The 18,426-nt window shown below is 41.5% G+C and overlaps 1 protein-coding gene across 1 annotated transcript in view; it reads left to right on the top strand.

The window, feature by feature from the left end:
* Positions 1–1,074: 1,074 nt before the first annotated feature.
* ITGAE (integrin, alpha E (antigen CD103, human mucosal lymphocyte antigen 1; alpha polypeptide)) overlaps positions 1,075–18,426 on the top strand; it is a 21,045-nt gene continuing 3,693 nt past the window's right edge. The window contains exons 1-21 of the mRNA XM_009328657.1: positions 1,075–1,108; positions 1,360–1,481; positions 2,487–2,638; positions 3,029–3,182; positions 4,244–4,394; positions 4,478–4,545; positions 5,276–5,411; positions 6,440–6,570; positions 7,095–7,235; positions 8,181–8,402; positions 8,816–8,946; positions 9,718–9,851; positions 10,191–10,339; positions 10,917–11,045; positions 12,395–12,462; positions 13,152–13,287; positions 13,580–13,681; positions 13,996–14,072; positions 15,011–15,091; positions 15,546–15,612; positions 15,699–15,806. Coding sequence (XP_009326932.1) covers positions 1,075–1,108; positions 1,360–1,481; positions 2,487–2,638; positions 3,029–3,182; positions 4,244–4,394; positions 4,478–4,545; positions 5,276–5,411; positions 6,440–6,570; positions 7,095–7,235; positions 8,181–8,402; positions 8,816–8,946; positions 9,718–9,851; positions 10,191–10,339; positions 10,917–11,045; positions 12,395–12,462; positions 13,152–13,287; positions 13,580–13,681; positions 13,996–14,072; positions 15,011–15,091; positions 15,546–15,612; positions 15,699–15,806 — 2,493 coding nt within the window. The remainder of the gene's footprint in view (positions 1,109–1,359; positions 1,482–2,486; positions 2,639–3,028; positions 3,183–4,243; positions 4,395–4,477; positions 4,546–5,275; positions 5,412–6,439; positions 6,571–7,094; positions 7,236–8,180; positions 8,403–8,815; positions 8,947–9,717; positions 9,852–10,190; positions 10,340–10,916; positions 11,046–12,394; positions 12,463–13,151; positions 13,288–13,579; positions 13,682–13,995; positions 14,073–15,010; positions 15,092–15,545; positions 15,613–15,698; positions 15,807–18,426) is intronic.

The raw sequence follows: 18,426 nt of genomic DNA, 5'->3' as shown, positions 1-18,426 counted from the left end.
GAATATGTCCTAGAAACAAAGATGCTTAAGTTGTATATGTCTTGTGGGTTTAGAGCTTTTATTAGCTTTTTGTGCAAATAAGGGCTTTCTATGGAATCTAGGATCAGGGTTGCTTACCAATCTTTCAGAAAACTCCCTCCCTTTTCAGGCCTTTCAAGTTTTTAATGGCAATTTGGGAATTTGTTGGGTTTTTTGTCTGTGTGTGAAATATGTTCAATCTCCCTGTCTGATGGCTTTTCTCCCTAGATTGGAGAGTTCATTAGCAACCAGTGGGTCCCAGAAGAGCTGCAGAAAGTTGGAAGTGACTGGTTTGTGCTGTCTACATATGAAGATTTTGACAGTTTCCTTTCAGAGTTGGAGAGAGAGACTCTGAGTGATTCAGGTAGAAGAAATCTGACTCCTGACACATCTGTCTTCTCTGTAACTGATAGAGTGGATCTGTGATGGTGGGTAGTTTCATTACTCAAGGAATGTAAATACATCTCCAGATTTTAGCCTGTTCTCATAGTCACTTGCCCAGCAACAGCAAAACAAATAAAAGTGATTTCTGTTGCACTAGTAACAGTCCTCCTCAGCCAGCCAACCGGGAGGACAAGAGATCATCTTCTGTATCTGTGACCTGCAGCCATAACATCAGTACGGAAAGACAGACGGGCTGCGATAGGTGCTTTACAATACACACATTCACCGCATGTTCAGTGTTTCTGTTACGATACTTACACTTCTGGGCATGCTCAGAGCAGTTTATTTCTGTTGAACTGTAGCTGTAGTTTTAAGATGCAGTCCTGATCCCCACAGCCTTCAAAACGCACAAATATTTCCATAGCACCTGTAGTCTTGTGCCTGAAAACAATATTGGCTGCAGGGATGAGGAAGAGCTCAGCTGCCAGGCAGCAAGGCACGGCAGCACTGCGTAGGCCGTAGTGCAAGGTTTTAGTTCAACTTTGGCTTTCTCTCCCACTGCTCTGTCATCTATGCTCAAACTCGTTTCCTATTGCAGCTGAAAATACTCCAACTGAAGCACCAGAGCACAGAAACACTAATGACAGTGGTGACAGCAAGCTCCCTTCCTGGATGGAGGAGGACGAGGAGGAGGAGGAGGAAAACGGCTTGCGTACGTGGTGAATTATCTTTTAACAGAATCATGCCATGGACTGACAAAGTCCGGGGGGTTGCTGTACCGTGAGCTTCCAGACCTGACCTATAGCTCATGCTGAAATGACAGCTTGGTACAGTTCAGTCGCTTGTTCGAGTGAGATTACTTGTGCATTGATCGACAACACTGGATAAAGAACTTGGTCCTGACCAAAACTGCTGATTGCCTTCTCCTCATTCCTTTACTTTCCATATCCTGGGCAGGTTCTGGGACAGAGATTGCTTTTATTCTGGATGGATCAGGAAGCATTGAGCCGGAGGATTTTGAAAGAGCAAAAGCATTCATCCACAAGATGATGAAAACACTGTATGAGAAGTGCTTCGAGGTACTCTCTACTCTCTCTCTTTAGTAGGCACCGGAATTTGGGACTGTGCAGGTTTGTTTCCATTAGGATGGAGAAGCACTTTCACAACTTGCATGTGTTCTCGACATAATTTTGCTTACATGTTAGCAGTACGTTCCCAGTCTTGATCCCAAGAACACTGTAGACATAAAAAGTCTGTGATTTGTATGCTCAGAAATCCCTAGCTCTGCCACGCTGCCATGCTTGGAGCCCAGCGAGTACCGTCTCTGCTTTATTGTAAGGTGACAGTCATGACTTTCTTTGGGTTTCCTGTCTCTATTCCTATATTGTAACTCTGTACCTGCAATCGCAGAAGCACCCATTAGACTTCAGCCATGCACCTTACCAGCCTCGTTAGCTGCAGTCACGTATTCTGCATGAAGGTACCTACTGCTTTCTCCGCTGAGACTGAGAAGTGTGATCCACACACCGACTTTAGCAAAGGCTCTACCTCTCAAATGCTCCAAGCATCAGCATATTTTAACTTGTTATTTGCATAGTGGAAAAAAGAAACATTATGTTAGGTGTTGTGCAAATACAACATGAAAAAATGGTCCCATTCTCCAGGCTGTCTTTGATAACCAGGTCATCCTGGAATAGGAGTACTCCAGGGAAAGAAAATGTGCAGCAGGGAGCAATGAAGGAACAATTCAGTAATATCACAGATAATCCCCTCTGCAACCTGCACATGGGCCAAACACAACAGGAAAGTGTAGGGACTTAAAAACAAACCAGTGTTTCCCAAAACAATTTTTCTCTCTGTACTGTTAGTGCTTTCATTTTCCTCAGCTATAATACACTTAAAACAATATCTGTGTCTGCACTAGACATATTTAAAAGCCACTTTCTCCTGAAAAAAAAATCTTCCTTTCTACCTCGTCTGGCTAATGTTTCTGTTGGGATTTCTGGGCTAGTTGTTGCAGAGAACCCTCTTTCTTTGAATCAGCAGTTGTCACAAGCAGGTGCTTATCTGCTGCTTCCTTCCAGTGCAATTTTGCAGTGGTACAGTATGGGTTTGAAATCAGAACGGAGTTCGACCTGCGAGAAAACTGGGACCCACGTGCCACCCTCCAGAAAGTACTTGATATTGTCCAGGTGTGCAATGTGACAAAAACAGCATCTGCCATGCAGCATGTCCTGTGAGTAACAAAAAAAGAGCACAAGAAATGAAGGGGATGAATTTCTGGGGCATTTCATGAGGGAGAGGGACTTCTATGGATATTCAGGTCCTGAAAGCAGGCATTTATCTGGCAATGGTTGCATGGCAGGCAGCAGTTCCTGTGTCAAGTTTTAGAGGGTTATAAAAGCCAGCTGTCGGTGCCTAATTCTTGGTGTGGGGGCGCTCAGGAAGCACTAGAAAGGGAGACAGCAGCTGGTATTTTTCAGATGTGTGAATATGAAAGAAATTCTCTTGCCTCCTTGCTGTGACTGTTAGTTGCAAGTGCATACTTCAACAAAACTCTTCCCTCTATCCCAAGGAGGGAAGCTTCAACTTTCATCCCAAGTTCTTTGTTTTGATGTTTTACCAGGGATTCTATCTTCACTGAAAGTCACGGGTCCCACAAGGATGCAGCCAAGGTCATGATTGTGCTTACAGATGGGGAAATACTCCTGGATGAAATGAACTTGACAACAGTGATAAATTCACCCCAAATGGCAGGAATCAAGCGCTATGCCATTGGGGTAAGTTGGGGGCGTACTTGGATCGTATCATCCTTCCATTTCTTGGTAGCACCGGGGGCAGAGAAAAGGAGAAACTGATCCATTCATGGTTCCAGTAAATAAGGGAAGAGGCATGTATAAAATAAGGAGGTGAAAGATAAAGCTATGGTATGAACTGATCCTATAATCTATGTAGTGTCAATTATATGCCCATGTTAGTTCCTTCCTGCACCTACCACGTTCAGCGCCCTGTATCCACTTACTCTCAGACTTTTCGGAACAGTCATGCTTTCAGTGGATCAGACCATCTCGTTCTTCCTTGTACCAAGTTTAGAAAAATCTTTCTAGAATGACTGAATCTGGAAAAGTACTTAACCTTAGTCAAGTCTAGCTCCACAAAGTGTGATTTATGTTTCTTTATCCAGGTTATTCTGGAAAATGTCAAAGTGATAAATAAAAATTAAAGGGTTTTCTGACCTACCCACCCAAGGACAAAATAGAAGAACCGAGGGGTCGTTGTTCATTGCTTGTTATCAACTGCAGTCCTCCTGACTCAGAACTAGGCCAAGAATTTAAAGCTACCTTCTAGATGAAGTGCATGCTTAAAAATTTGAGTTTTTTAGGACAAAACTTCTGATATATTCTTAACTTGGCCAGCAAATTAGCCTATGTGTTAGTTTGTCAACTAGGCTTTGTCCTGAAGTCTGAAGTTTGGTTTCAGACATGCTATATGTCTCCTCAGATAATCTTTCTGCTATCTCTTTTCATTCTTTCAGGACAGGAAAAGGTTCAATTTTATGATGTCTTGTAACTTGCTGATTTCCAAAATTAATTGTTGGGTACAACAAAGGTATATACACTGAATACAGCACCAGCCAGTTACATGAAGAGGTTTTGTAAAGGTTTGGCTCCAGGAGACACTGAGACTGTCCACTTCATTGGCTTCCAAAGCAATTGCGGTTTCTGGGTTTACGCATAGTGGCTGAAGCTGAGGTTTTTACCACAAACTGTTGAATGAAGTAGGTGGGGGTAAGGAGACTCTGAAGGTTGCTTCTTTTGATTGATTTGCATCTCTTCTGCAGGTGGGAGATGCCTTCAGAAAACCAAAGGCCCTAAATGAATTGCGGCTAATTGCATCTGGTCCAGATGACGCTAATGTATTTCAGGTGACCAATTATTCAGCATTAGATGGGCTGCTTTCAACCCTGCAGCAGAGTATTATTGGTATAGAAGGTAAACAGCAATCTTTCTATTTCATTAGTACCTTTTGAGAAATAAGGAGAGAGTGGCTTACCCTATTTCTATCGCATCCTCAGGCACGCAGGGTGATGCTCTGGAATATGAGCTTGCACAAGCTGGTTTCAGTGTGCAGATCTTGGATAAGGTAAGTGTTCCGCATTTAACCCTGCTAAACAGTTGTATGCTGTGCTGCTGCTTTGATACTTGTAAGGATTCAGGAGGTCTCCCACAAGAAATTATGGTGGTGTAAAAGTGTAAGACCCATGTAGTCAAATCTCCTTTGCGAGCCGCTGCTTGCTTTGAATGTGTCAGATAAGCAAAAATATAACTTTTATAAAGTCAGTCAGTAGTGAATTTTATTTTAGGATGGGATTTATCTCATGTGACCCCTGTTCTAACCACTGGATCCTTTTTATTCCACTGGGCAAAAGAGCTATTTCCAGCTGACAGCTTTGATTTTGCTGGCATTCACATCTCCAATGCACAAATCAGGGGCTCCGTCATGTTGCAAATAAAATAATTCTGCTCTTTTGGAATCCTCTGGCTTAAAACCTTGGTCCATCCAGGACAAGAATGGGAGTTAGAAATAGCGGATGCCGAGGAGACTAATGAACATTCAGCAGCCTTGGCTGCAAGGACGACACTGATCCAGTTTTACAAAAAAACTCATGTAGTGAGTTGGGAGATGTGCAGCTGCTTCTCTGATGCTGGGCAGTCACCTTGTCTTTCTTCAGTATCTGGCAGGAGCTGGTAGAACTGCCCGTGTCGGACTTGTAAGACAGAAAACATTGCTCCTTACTAAACTGCTTTGCAGAATGCTGGAGGCAATTGCCCTGTGTTCATCTCTTCTAATTTGCAGTATGTTACTTCTGCAGCAAGTCTTGATGTTTGGTGCGGTGGGGGCCTTTGACTGGTCTGGTGGAATTCTGCTGTATGATCTGGCAACCAAGACTGCTGTTTTCCTGAATGAATCTAAAGAAGCAGCCAAAAAAGCAAAATACGGTTACCTAGGTAATCAGCTTACCCCTCTCTGAGATCAAATGACAACCTGACTGCAGTTTTGCTTAGTTTGTTTGTGTTCGGTGCAGTATGACAACACCGACAGCATTTACCTGAAGAATGCCACCTCCTGCAGCATCTTACTGGATTTTGAATATTTTCTCTAGCAGGGAGAGAGATTCTGATGAAAACAGTCTCTGTCTCCTTATTGTTGGGAAGATGCGACTTGTTTTGTCTTAAGAGTTATGATGCCTTGTGGTATTGTTCTGTTAACACATGCCATTTGGTTTCACTGTGTAAGAAAACTTGCAATGAAAGGCATTTTTGAGGGCTGATAAGGATAAATATTTCACTTGTTGTGAGTGTCTGGAGAAGAAATAGCTTGTGAATCAATACTGTTCTTGGCTTGGTGACAAATAAAGCCTTGCTTATTCACCTCAGTGCTTTGTGGCCTCATGAGCTTTGTATCTCCCTACTATAGCCTTGGCCATAAAGTCTTACCAGGTAGTATGAGGTGCTGCGGACTGTTTGTGTCAGGATAATCCTTCTCCCATTAATTCCCAATTACAGAAGCCCCATAACAGATCTCTTTGTGCTTTCTATACAGAGTATAGTGTTTTCTTCACTTCTGTGAAGGGTGATAAACCTTCCAGCTTGCAGACATCATAATAAAAAAAAAAAGTGTGTATGTTGGATAATCACTCGGGAAATATGAAAAATGCTAAGAAAAGGCATCAAGAGCTCAAGCATGTTTATCAGAGCAATAATTTGTTCAATTACCCAGAAGCTACTAAGAGAGGAAAACCTCAGCTTTGCTGGCTTTTCTCTCAGAAAAGTTACGTGCTATTTCCTAATCAATATTTTAATGAGATGGTCTGTAATCAAAACCGTGGGCCACAACTAGACATGGTGCGAACTCTTGGATCTCATTGAATATGTAGGTCCATGTCTCAGTCCAAACCCTGTGGGCTTTTTCCTTCAGGCGTAGAGTGTGGTACTGATAATGTATACTGTTTTTGCTCCTTGTGTGGGTGCACCAGGATACAGCGTGGCAGTGGTACACACAGAATATGGACCCTTGTACGTGGCTGGAGCTCCACGGCACAGCATGAGAGGGAAGGTGTTGGTGTTTCAGGACAGCCGCTTAAAACAAACCCTGCAAGGAGAACAGGTACTGTGCTTCGCTCACCCAGGGGCAGTCGGGTCAGAGGGGCCGAGTGGGCTGCACACATCTCGTTTGCTCAAACAGCAGCTGCATTTTCTCCTCCAGACACGCTTAGACCCTTACACAAGCATCCCATTTAGCCAGATGTGGCTTACACAGTCTTTGTTCACTCCATAATGCTTTGGGAATGTCAGAAGAAATCATGAAATTTGGAAAAAGACTGGGAAGAAATTTAGCTAAATGGGGTGTACTATATGTTCTGTTCTCATGGGTCCTGGGGAAAGAGGTCGTCAACTGTGGTATTCTTTTCCTTCTGTCAAATTGTTGAATAATGATTTTGTTACTGCTAAACTGGTTACAGGATCTGTCCCTAAGGATGACTGTAATAAAATAAATAATAGGGAAATGATCCACATATAAGTAGATATGTGATGTTTTGTTCTAAAAATTGCTGCAAAGGACACTAATTCTACAAAGCTATATATAGAGAATTCCAGTGAAAGAGCTGCTTGTCTTTTTCTGGAGCACAGGTTGGATCTTATTTTGGCTCTGAGCTCTGCCCAGTTGATGTGAACCACGATGGGGTGACAGATCTTCTGCTTGTTGGAGCTCCATTTTATCACATTCGAGGGGAAGAAGGAAGGGTTTACGTCTATCGCCTGGAGACAGAGGTAAAAACACTGGTAGCGTAAACACTCCATGTTGGGGATTTTCCAACCATGCCTAAGTAGTGACAAATAAAACATTCCTCCTTTGTGCTCTCACTGAATGTGCTCTCCCTGTATGGTAGAGGACTGTAGGATGAAGCCAGCAGTCCTGTCTTAGTCGTTAGAATATAAAAGAGAAATAACTAAAGAAATAAAACCATTCTATATCTAAGGTATACTCTTATCACAGTGTGATAAAATCACGTCTTTTGCCTGTACATAGGCAATTTGTTGGTGCAGACCTTGCTCTGCCAAGCAGTGTTCTTTGCAATGCTCGCAATAAACGTGTGCATGGGTTGCTGCTAAAACTTTGCTTCCCGGGACTTGTAGAAAGCAAAATGTTTTGTGGGCCTAGTTACAGGAGCTGCTACACAATATACAGGATATATGTTAATCGCATGATTTTGAATGAGAAGTGAACTTTAACAGCAGACCAGGAGAAACCCTCTTTGGTGCACGGCTAAAATTTGCTCAGGGCACGTACATGATGGTTGGAAGCAGAAAACAACAGTCCGGGCACCTGTTAGAATTCAAATAACATGCACCCTCTTGTGGCTTATTTCTGCAATAGGCTGGAGAAGATGGGATGGTTTCTGTAGTGAAACAAGCTGGGGATCAACTCAATCTGCCATTGATTTAAGAAAAGACAGTGCTTCAGTGAGTCCGCTTGCATAGGGCTGTCCAGAGACACTGCTTCTGTGGGAGAATTTGCATGCTCTCCATGCTGAAGGATCAAGCTTTTGTTCCGAGAGTCAGCTGGTATCTTGAACTTCTTGTTCCATTGTTTAGGGCTTTATTGTTCACCTTTAAGCATTATAAGTGCGCAGTAAGATTTTTTTTTTTTTTTCATGTAAGAGCTACTTATGCTATATTTGCTAGAAACGGATTTCCTTCTTGGGTGTTTTTCAGACTGGTTCATTCACCATGAAAGGGCACTTAAATGTGCAGGTGACCTCTCCTTTTGCACGGTTTGGGTTTACCGTGGCCAGCATTGGAGACATCAATGGGGATGGATATGAGGATATTGCAGTTGGAGCCCCCCTTGAAGATCAGCTTTCAAACAGTTCCTCTTTTGGCAGCATTTACATCTTTAATGGTGATAGAGACAAGATCAAGAGCTCTTTTTCTCAAGTACGTGTCTTGTTGGGAATTGCCTCCACTACCCCTCGAGAGAGAAGAGCTTGTGTTTTTGTAGCAAGGGGCTGGGAGGAAGGACTTCCACATTTCATTTGCATGGATGGGTGAGAAATTTGCAGATGTCAGATGGTTTATGTGACTCCACAGATTTCTGCAGCAGAGTGCCTCCTTAATTGTAATTATTCACCTGTCTGCTTAGGCACGGGAGCTGGGTTCAGGTGCTGCCTATAGAACAGCATAGCCTTTTGCAAGCCTGCCCATCCATTACAGAAGTTAAGAGTCAGTATTTTGCATCTCACAAGTGTTACAAAATCATCTTTACAGCAGCCTCGTGAAAAGAAGTGTATTTTGCAAAGGGCAAGAGAGAGATCCTGACTTATATTTGTTAATGTTCCGCCCCCTTTTAGAGAGTAAAAGCCTCTGAAATTTCTTCAGGACTCCAGTATTTTGGACAATCCATTGATGGTGGCTTTGATTTCACTAATGATGGCCTCCAAGATATTACAGTAGGATCACTGGAGAACGTGGTTTTGCTCCGGTAGGTAATGAGTGCTACGTTTTAGCGTGCTGGGGAAATGCTTCAAACACAAATATAGAATCTGTGCTCCAAGCACTGTGTAATGATTCTATTTTTAATTCAGCATTAGAGGGACATAAAAAATATGTCCCAGTGCTAGAAATTGTATAAAATGTAAAGCCCTTAGTTCAAGTTGCAAAGGCTTTTGCCTTTGTAAGTCTAAAGCTTTGAACAAGTATGAGATAGTGAACATGAACTGGTTACCATAGATCTAGGTCTAAGAAGACCTTGATGTCTGCAATTCAACACTGATAATGTAGGTCATTTAGACAAAAAAATAATTTCTTGACAGACCGTACCTCATTTTCAGTCAGACATCTGGTAGCTGAGTGACCCGTGGAGTTCACAAAGGCTAAGACATGGCAGACGTTTGATTTTGTTCTTGCATTTTGTATTTGAAAACAAATTTTAGATAAAGAGAGAATTTGAACAGCTAGATAATGTGTTTATCTAATGGAAACATAAACACTGTGTTTAATTCTGAAACTCTAGCCATGTTGGTGTATTTTGGCTGTCTGTTCCTTCAGACTCTTGGGATTTTGTACGTTCTGAACGTTCCCAGCAGAAACTGGAACTTCTGTAAATAGGCCAGTTTGGTCCAGGTGAAATACCATGGAAATACTGAGCAGTTCCTATTCTTGCTGCCAGGCTTTCTTAAAACATTTTTCCTGTAATGTTTCAGTTCACAAATTTATATTTGATTCTGTTTCTTATCTGTTCTTCACTGACTAGCTCGAGACCAGTTGTCCACTTTCTCACAAGCATAAGATTCAATCCTGAGAGAATCCTAACTTTCCAAAATAACAGCATCGTTACAGCAAAACTATGTTTCGATACAATCTCGGCTTTACCAGTGTCTCAACAAGGTAATAAATGGGAATTGTTACCAGATTGGAATCTACAGTCCTACCCTGTCCTCAGAAACTTGGCACTGAGGACAATTTCTGGTACATCTAACAAAGGATTTTGAAAATCTTGCATACTGTATCTCAGAGCCTAAACTTTCAGCACCTCTGTAAGGGATCTGAGGGGGCAATGTAAAAGTGTTTCCATTTCGTTTGGCTTGCGGGAAGCTATCCCCATGTTTTTTCCTCCTCTGTGAACGCTGGAGCTCCAGATCAGAGCTCTCAGTTACCCTTCTTTCACTGACTCTCCTGCAATCACTTTGTTCTGAGCACACAAGAAACTCCTGTCTGCGCTTCCAGTGTTTTCGCAGTTATACATTCTCTACACGGTGGACTTAGATGTGAAAATGGCAAAGAAGAGAGTACAGTTTGAAGATCAGAACACCACAACAAGTGGAAAGCTGTTGGTCAGCAAGCACATGTGCTCTGAGCTGCAGCTTTACACGCTGGTAGGTGATGGCGGTCAGACTTACTACAGAAAGAAGGGTTAAGAGGAAAGGCTTTTTTAGCAGAATCTCTGCGGTGATGACTTTCTTGAAATGCAAAAATACTACAATGGGGTGGAGTTTTCTCGGTGTTAGACTCGCTGAGCATGTTTTACAGCTGAAGCAGGAAATGTGTCATGTGCCATTTTGATTTGTATTGCTGTAAATCAAACTCTCATCCTTTTGTGTGTGTGTGTGTAAAGTATTTATAATCCTAGAATTGTAGGAGAGGCATGGAGCTCTACAGGATTAAAGCAAACGTAAGGAAACTGTTTTTCACAGTGCATAACTGAATCGCTGAACACATTATCCGGGGGATGTCATGGGAGCCAAATGTATAAAATGGTCAAAAAAAACATTTGACAAGCTTACGGTCAGTCCACTGATGGCTATTGAACACAGTGGCCCAAAGAAAACGTCTGAGCCAGAAGGTCCCTAAATATGCCAGATGACAGAAGCTGGAACAGAGGTGACATGCGAAGACTTTTGCATTTTAATGCCCAGATATTTTCTCAACCTCTTTGTTCTTCCTTTCTTGTAGCCATGTGACTTTGACTGTTTTTCCAGTGTTTTTCTGAGAGTTAAACACAAGCTCTATAAGAAAAATGATAACATGGAGTTTGCTGTTCCTGTGCTGGATAGGTACAAGCCATCAGAAATGCATTTTCAGGTAATAAAACACTAGCAAAGAACTTTCTCTCTTTCCAGGATGCAAAGCTTTTACTATTAATAAATAAATAAATTAAATTGTGGTTTTCTTAGCCTTTGCATGTCTTCTTCTGTCCTCTGCTCCCTTCCTAGTTATCAATACTGTATTCTGGGTAGACTCTAGGCCCAGGTATCTGCTAAAAAATTGCGTTACTTTTGACCACGATGTTTCTCCTGTGCCTCTGTATAAAATGAGATTAGATGCTACCTGTGAAGAAGGCAGATGGTTTGTGTGTTTTGTGAAGTACTTTTCAGATATTGAGCTCTACGCTAGAACTTACATTAAGACTTATTATTTGAATGGTGTATTTAGTAGTCACAACTATATAATTTTCTAATGAAGTAATTTTAAAAATAATGAAAATTATGTATATGGTTTTTAGTTTATTTTCGTTGTTCGTTTCAAATTGATTATTTGGGAGGCTGCAAACTTCTAATATAGTTAAAAGTTAAGTTTGATATCCTGTCTCTTCTCTTGCAGTTTAGTAGCAGGATTCCTACAAGCTAATCTAGCTCTTTTTCACAGTTAGTCTGAAATCCAAATCACAGCTTCTGAAAAAAATCCACAAAGCTGTGTAAAGAGGCAGCTTTTTGCTACTTAATAGGAGTCCTTACCACAATTCAATATTTAATTAGCTGTCCATAAAGCATAGGACAGAGAAGTTAGGACAACATTTAGCACTGAGCAATAATGAACACTAATTACTATAGTCGCAGTACTCTTGGCGATTATGATGTTGATGGTACATTTATTTCCTAAGAATAATTATGAGATTCTTGAGTATTGGTCAGCATTGCTTAGTACTTATGCACCCAACATCTAATTATTAATTATCATTGAACTGCTCCAGAAATATCCACCACAGACAGTAGATTTTTATTGGTGAATAAAAGCTATTGCTAAAGGAAGTAACCTCATCTCTACAAAATAGTGTGCCTATAAGCTGGCACAGCATATGAACATATTTATTCAAGAAAAACATATCAGCTCTGGAAAAAATTAATATCATCACCCTGTGGCAATCCAGGGGTAAACAGCTGCCATTTCTTTAACAAGACCTTGTCCGCAGCAAAGACTTTTCATGTTACTGCTAATAGGCCTTCTCCTGGGAGTTGAATTGCAAAACATCATCAATTTAGGACTGACTTATCACTAGAGGGTCTTTTATTTCCAACTTCTCCTTAATTGAAGTCATGGGAATTTTGGTTTTCAGAGAATGTATGTGTGTACATATGTAAAGATTTGCTGAATCTGCTATCTTAGAAAAATTAGGACTGTTAAAATCTGACTTGATCTGTGTTTGCTTTCAGTTGCCTTACAAGAAGGACTGCAACAAGACCATCTGTACTGCTCATTTAACTTTGACAAGTCAGATTCAGTGAGTCACAGTAGTTGTATTATCCAGATTTTGCATTTAGCATTCATATAAAATGTCATCTTTGTGCATAAGATGTTTTCTTCAAATTCTCAGACAAGATTTGCTGTCCTTTTGTTTACATGACGTTCCATTCAGTTCATCCTTTCCGTAACATCACATTCATACAGTGCTGTAACTGTATGCCTCCGTGGGTGCTGCTGGGCTGTTCCAGGAAATCTCAGAGGAGAGACCAAGGTTCAAACAACTATAGTCATCCTAAAATCACAACTTTGGCATTTAATTGTGAACGCGTCATTGTTTTAGGCTGATGCACAGCATAGCACTACAGCAAAGAGTTGCTCAGTTTACATAGCCTTAGAGAAAACAGTAGGCATCTCTTAATTGTAAAAAGCTACCCTGGAGATTCACTGAAAAGCTAATCAAGTGGAACAATGTTTAAAATCTATCTTGATGTAAAACAGAAATGATAAAGTATTACATAAAGTTTGGAGATGACTGCCTTCAATATTAAGAAGGAAGCATTTTCCTACACACCCTGAAGAATACTGAATAATTAATTGGGCTGTTTGCATTATCCTGTGCGTCAAAGCATTTGGAGGGAGTAATGACCAGAACGCTTCAGGCCTCTTATTAAATAACAGCCCTTAGAAATTACACGTCACCCATCTCATTTTTCTGTCTACTTCTAGAAAAGAATTAGTGGTGGGCCACACTAAAGAAGTGACCATGAATGTTTCACTAACGAACAGTGGAGATGACTCGTACATGACAACTATGGTCTTGAACTATCCTAAAAACCTACATTTTAAGAAGGTGACCGTTGAGGTAAGATCGTAGAACAACTCTTCAGCTAGCAGCAGACCGCTGAAAGAAAACCCAGTGCAGACTCCTATTAATTTACTACCTAAATAAATCTGGAAGTAAGGTCCAGGGAAGGGAAGGGCCATTTCAGTTGTTAGGACTAGAGCCTGAATACTGGATTTATCTGATTTAAGACTCCCAAGCTTTTATCAGGCTATTTGTACCTAATTCATTTTATGGGAGCAGACACAGGCTGAGTTGAATTTCCCAGTCTGTTTTTATTCAACATTAAAGAGCATTCCTATTCTGTTGGCAGCCATCCTCTCCTGCTATTCACTGTGGCCAACCAATACCATTAACTTCTGTAGTCTTATCCTGTAACTGCAGAATTGGGCACCCGGTATTCAAGAAGACAACTGTAAGTTGAGATCGCTATTTTCACTTTCTCCCTACCTCTAAATGCTACTTTGAGCAGCTGCTCTTGCATTCTCTATCTCTACAATTAGGCCAGAGCCGCTATTCTTTCTAATTCAGCTTATGGCTGGTGTGCGTTTTCTCAAGGCAAGAGATAATTTTCATATTCCTGCACTTTACTGAACGTCTACTTTCTCTGGAAGGGAATGATGAGCAGAAAATACATTAGCCATCACGTTTTAACAGTACCCTGGTGTGTTAAAGAGTATTTGCAAGGTAATCGATATTTTGTTATGTCTTTCTCTTCCCTCAAAATAGGCAAAGTTTTCAGTGATTTGGCAATTAGATGAAAGCGTCTTCCAAAATAAGTCTGCAATCACCATTAATATCACCAAGTGAGTATTGCTATTTTCACCACAAAATACACTGTGAACTAGAAAGGAAATATCAGAATTCCTGCTCGGTGTCCATACTATTTATCAGTCACTGGTTACACAAAACTACACGTGTTCTTTTCAATTGTCGAAAGCATTTGGATCCATGTGAAAAATCTTTCCTTCCCTTATGATTATTTTAGCTTTGCTCATAATTCATTATTTCAGTAAAACACGGAGCACCCTTTAAGGTCCTAATTTAAGTGTAGTGCACAATTAAAAGCTTGTGTTTTCTGAAATGGTAAACTGGGTTCTGGCATCCTCCTTCCTTAGCAGGGAGAACAGATGATCAAAATATATAATCCAGCTCTGTTCCAAGTAAAGCTTTCACTCCAAATGATTGGGGTGAGAAGATATGTTCAGGGCATTTTTCTTGATTGGGGGCTTTCTAATGGGGGGAAGTTACCATTCGGGTTCCTTTCTTGTCATGTTCCTCCCATTAAAATCTATGGGGACTGACCAGTACACAGCATTTTTTAAACAGAGAGCATCTTTAAAAAGGAAATCAGGACTCATCTCTGGCACCTACACTTCATTGCAAGCACAGTTTAAGGCAAAGGTTTCTATATGAATTTAATGTCCAGTTTTGTGAGGGGTAGAAACTTTAAATTTTGATTAACGAAAGCAATGCTAATTATTCACAAACTATCGTTGGTTTGCGGGGAAACATTTCGAGGCAATGGCAGCTTTCCAAATCTGCAGTAATAAAGGGCTACTCCAACACTACTATGTAGTGTACTTGGTACCATGTCACCAAGCGGGCTGGCACCTCTCCTTTCATTAATTACTGCCACTCTGTTTCCATCCCTCTTGTACAGCCAATATTAGCAGTTCTCAAACCATAGAAATAAAGGACTAAGGCAGGAAGATAATCATGTTGTTTCATCTTTTTTTTTTTAAAGCATAAATGAAAATAGCACCATTCTGACTGAAGAACACGTCCTTGATGTCAGATATGCATTCACCGCAGTCCTTACCAAGTAAGCTTTAAGAGTATTCAATTATATTGCATTACTTTAGTCAATTAGAGGAAAAAAAGATTGAGAGGATGCCTGGTAAGATTCCAATGCAATTTCCGTCTTAATAATTTCAAGCACTGCAGATTGTCAAGTCACTTTCTGTGGCACTAGACAGCAAAAGTAAGGAGTCTGGAAGACGGAACAGTAAAACCATATCATAGGCAGGGGGGTACCGAGGGTCCCTAACTGCTTAGCTTGTAAAAAGCAGACCTCGACACAGGTTCAAAGATGCATCTAATTGATAGACTGCATATATACACGCATATATAGACAGACCTCATAGACAGCATTCCAGTTGTAACAATCTGATGATGCTACCTCTTAATTACTTAATGCATCTGGGTCATTGGATGTACTGATTTTTAATAATAATCTAATTCACTTTTCACTTAGTTTGATCTATCGTTCTCTTTAGACCAGTTTCGTTAATGTACGTGAATGTTAGCGAAGGACTTCTTGAAAACAAAGAATTCAAATTTAATGTAAGTATAGCTTCAAATTTAGGTCATTTGATCCATCTGCAATCAGGACTAAAGAACACTTATATCTTGTGCATTTTCTTCTGTAGATAAACGGAGAAAATCGCTTTAACGCTACCATCAAGTTACAGATTTGGGTTCCTATCAGTATACAAGGTCACAAGATAATAACGGTGAAAAATGCATCAGGAACACAGGTACTTTTTCTATTTTTTTCCTAATCCAATACCTCTTCACTGGTCCTTACAGAGAAAAAAAAAAATCTTATTGCAGATTAGAGTGTTTTTGAAACCTACGCTACAGAAACTTTACGTATTGACATTTTGTAGCATCATTCCAGCTACAAATTTTGCCAAACTGAACAAAATTTTATTTTTAAAATCAAGTCAAAAGGTGGGTTTTTCCCATCTCTGTCTCCAACTGGGCTAAGAATACTTACCTTTGTCCTCACTGTCCAGAATTGCATTTTTTTTCTTTTTTCTTTAAAAAAAAGAATTTGTAAGAAAGACAATATAGTAAGGAAAGAACTTTTAATAATCTAAGACTAAAAAGGTAAGAAAACTTCTGTAGAATTCAAAACATTAATTAAGCCTGAAGAAGTCTTTTTTTCCCTGCCCTTCTCAATCGTCAACTCTCTTCTCTCCCCACCATCACCCCTCAAAAAAAGTGCATATGGAAACACCTTAAAGCAGAAGACTTTTTTAGACATTTTTGATAGCATATCGTACACATTGGTAGCCGATCATAAAACTTCTTCATTGTGCCAACATTTAAAAAGATCATACATAAAAAAAACAGCAAAGGAGAAAGGCAGCATCAGCGACTTAGTTCTTGGAAACACTGCACTCCCTTGCTCACTGGAAGAGGCTGCTGTTCTGTAAAACTTCATTGGCAGACTCAAAGGTCAGTACTTCTTTGTGGAACTTAATGAGCTGCTGCTTTATTTTCCTCATGCCAGCAGTTGATTCCTTTTTCTTGTAGCCCATGTCTTTCAAAAATTTATCTGACAAGTAGTGCAGCCAGAGGACGTTGCTGTGTGGATGATAGTCAGTCCAGCTGTTGGAGTTCTCCGCTTTCATTTGCCTGTAGATATCAAACTGGTAGTCCCCTGTGCCTTGAAACAGTTCTTCATCAGTGGAAAGGTCACAAAACACAGTTAACCCGTCCTTCTCCAGCCGAGACAAGGTATAATCTATGATGTTGACATGAAACCCTGCTGTGGGGATTGTGTGCCTTGCCCCATTCAACACATAATTAAGCTCCTTCACATCCGTTTTCTTTACCAGCACGTTGCCCCAGTGCAAGTCTCTGTGCTCGAAGTGCAGTTCCTGTTCTGCCACAGCCAGGGAAGCAGTGACCTGGTGCAAAATGCTTTTTGCTGATGCCACCGAACTGAACCTTTTTCTCATATTCTCCAAGTCACTGCCTCCAAATTCAAACTCCAGAACCATGAAGAGCTGCTGGTCCCCAAAAAGGTCTGGCCGATCATTTTCTGATCCCGTTACTTTGTGGTATTTGTCCCAGGCTTCCAGGAGATACTTAGGATAGGCCCCTTGAACACAGTGCACGGAGTACAAGCTGATGAACCCAACAGTCCTATTCACAGACTCTTCAGACAGAAGACTGAGTTCTTTTGAAATTATTATCTCGGGCAGAATCTCTCCAAAGCTCTTTTGGGCTTCACCGTTTACTCTTTCAGTCCCCTCAATGGGAATTATTTTTAAGGCCACGGGTCCTCTCTCACTGTCTATCTGGAAGACCTCTCCAAACACCCCTTCTCCAATTTTCTTGCAATCTTTCATCTTATCTAGAGGAATGCATTCCTCAAAAGCGATAGGCCCCTCCTGGTGGCATTCCCCAAACACCTTCTCTGCATCTGTAAGCACTAGCTCCAGGACAGAACAGGTACTCCTGGGAGCTAGCAGGACCATGGAGGAAGCAGACCAAGTGCAGCACTGAGCCTTATCAGCAGATAGGGTTGCTTGGTGCCCTGAAAGCTGGGATTTCGCGGAAGGGGTACAAAGGATGCTGTTGCAGGAACTCCCTTCTCTGGTGACTTTCTTCTTCTTATGGAAGGACAAAGATGCTTGAACTCTACCCCAGGAATAGGAGCTATTGAGGAATGAAGAGTCATTGTCTCTTATATCTACAGACATCTCCAGAACACCCTTCTTCATGCCTTTTTGCCTCATCTGTGGTCTGAAAAAGGAGTTATTAGGCTGCTGCTGTCTCTTATTTTTGTGCCTTTTTGGACGGAGCCTTGTTTGCCTCCCCCACCGGCTGGCACTGAAGCCCCTGATGCAAGCTTTTCTACAGGTACTTCCCTCTCCAGAAACGACCTTGGTACTTTTATGTTGGTTCTCCAAGTTTCCTTGAAGGACCGAAGGAGATACTGGCTGCTGGCAGGCAGGTTCAGTATCTGCCTTTTTGTTGCATTTCATGCTCGTCAGCCACACTGGCACTTCTTGAGGGTCCAAGACCACCACTGGCGTAAGGTTGGTTTTGCCTCTCTGACGACGCAAGCTTTTTGTTGAATCTCTACTTGAATCATCGCATGGTTCATCAGAAGAGGCACCGTCATACGGTGCAGGGTGCCGTGGCTCACCATTAACGGGAGGCAGCGCTGCCCGAGGGGGGGTTGTGGCTTTCTGTGGGGACAAGGAGGCTTGTGCCCGGCGGGGTCCCCGCACCGACGCCCTCAGCACCCTGCCGGACTTTTGCGAGACCGAGCCCAGCTCACCGCTCCTTTCCGTGCCTTTCGGACAGGGCCGTCCAGCCCCCTCTTCCCTCGCGCTGTCAGCCCCCGGCAAGGGCGGG

This window comes from Pygoscelis adeliae, unplaced genomic scaffold (genome assembly GCF_000699105.1).
Source record: "Pygoscelis adeliae isolate BGI_AS28 unplaced genomic scaffold, ASM69910v1 Scaffold347, whole genome shotgun sequence".
In the NCBI taxonomy this organism is placed as follows: Eukaryota; Metazoa; Chordata; class Aves; order Sphenisciformes; family Spheniscidae; genus Pygoscelis; species Pygoscelis adeliae.
The sequence above is the reverse complement of the archived record's forward strand: the minus strand, read 5'-3'. Positions and strand labels throughout refer to the sequence as shown.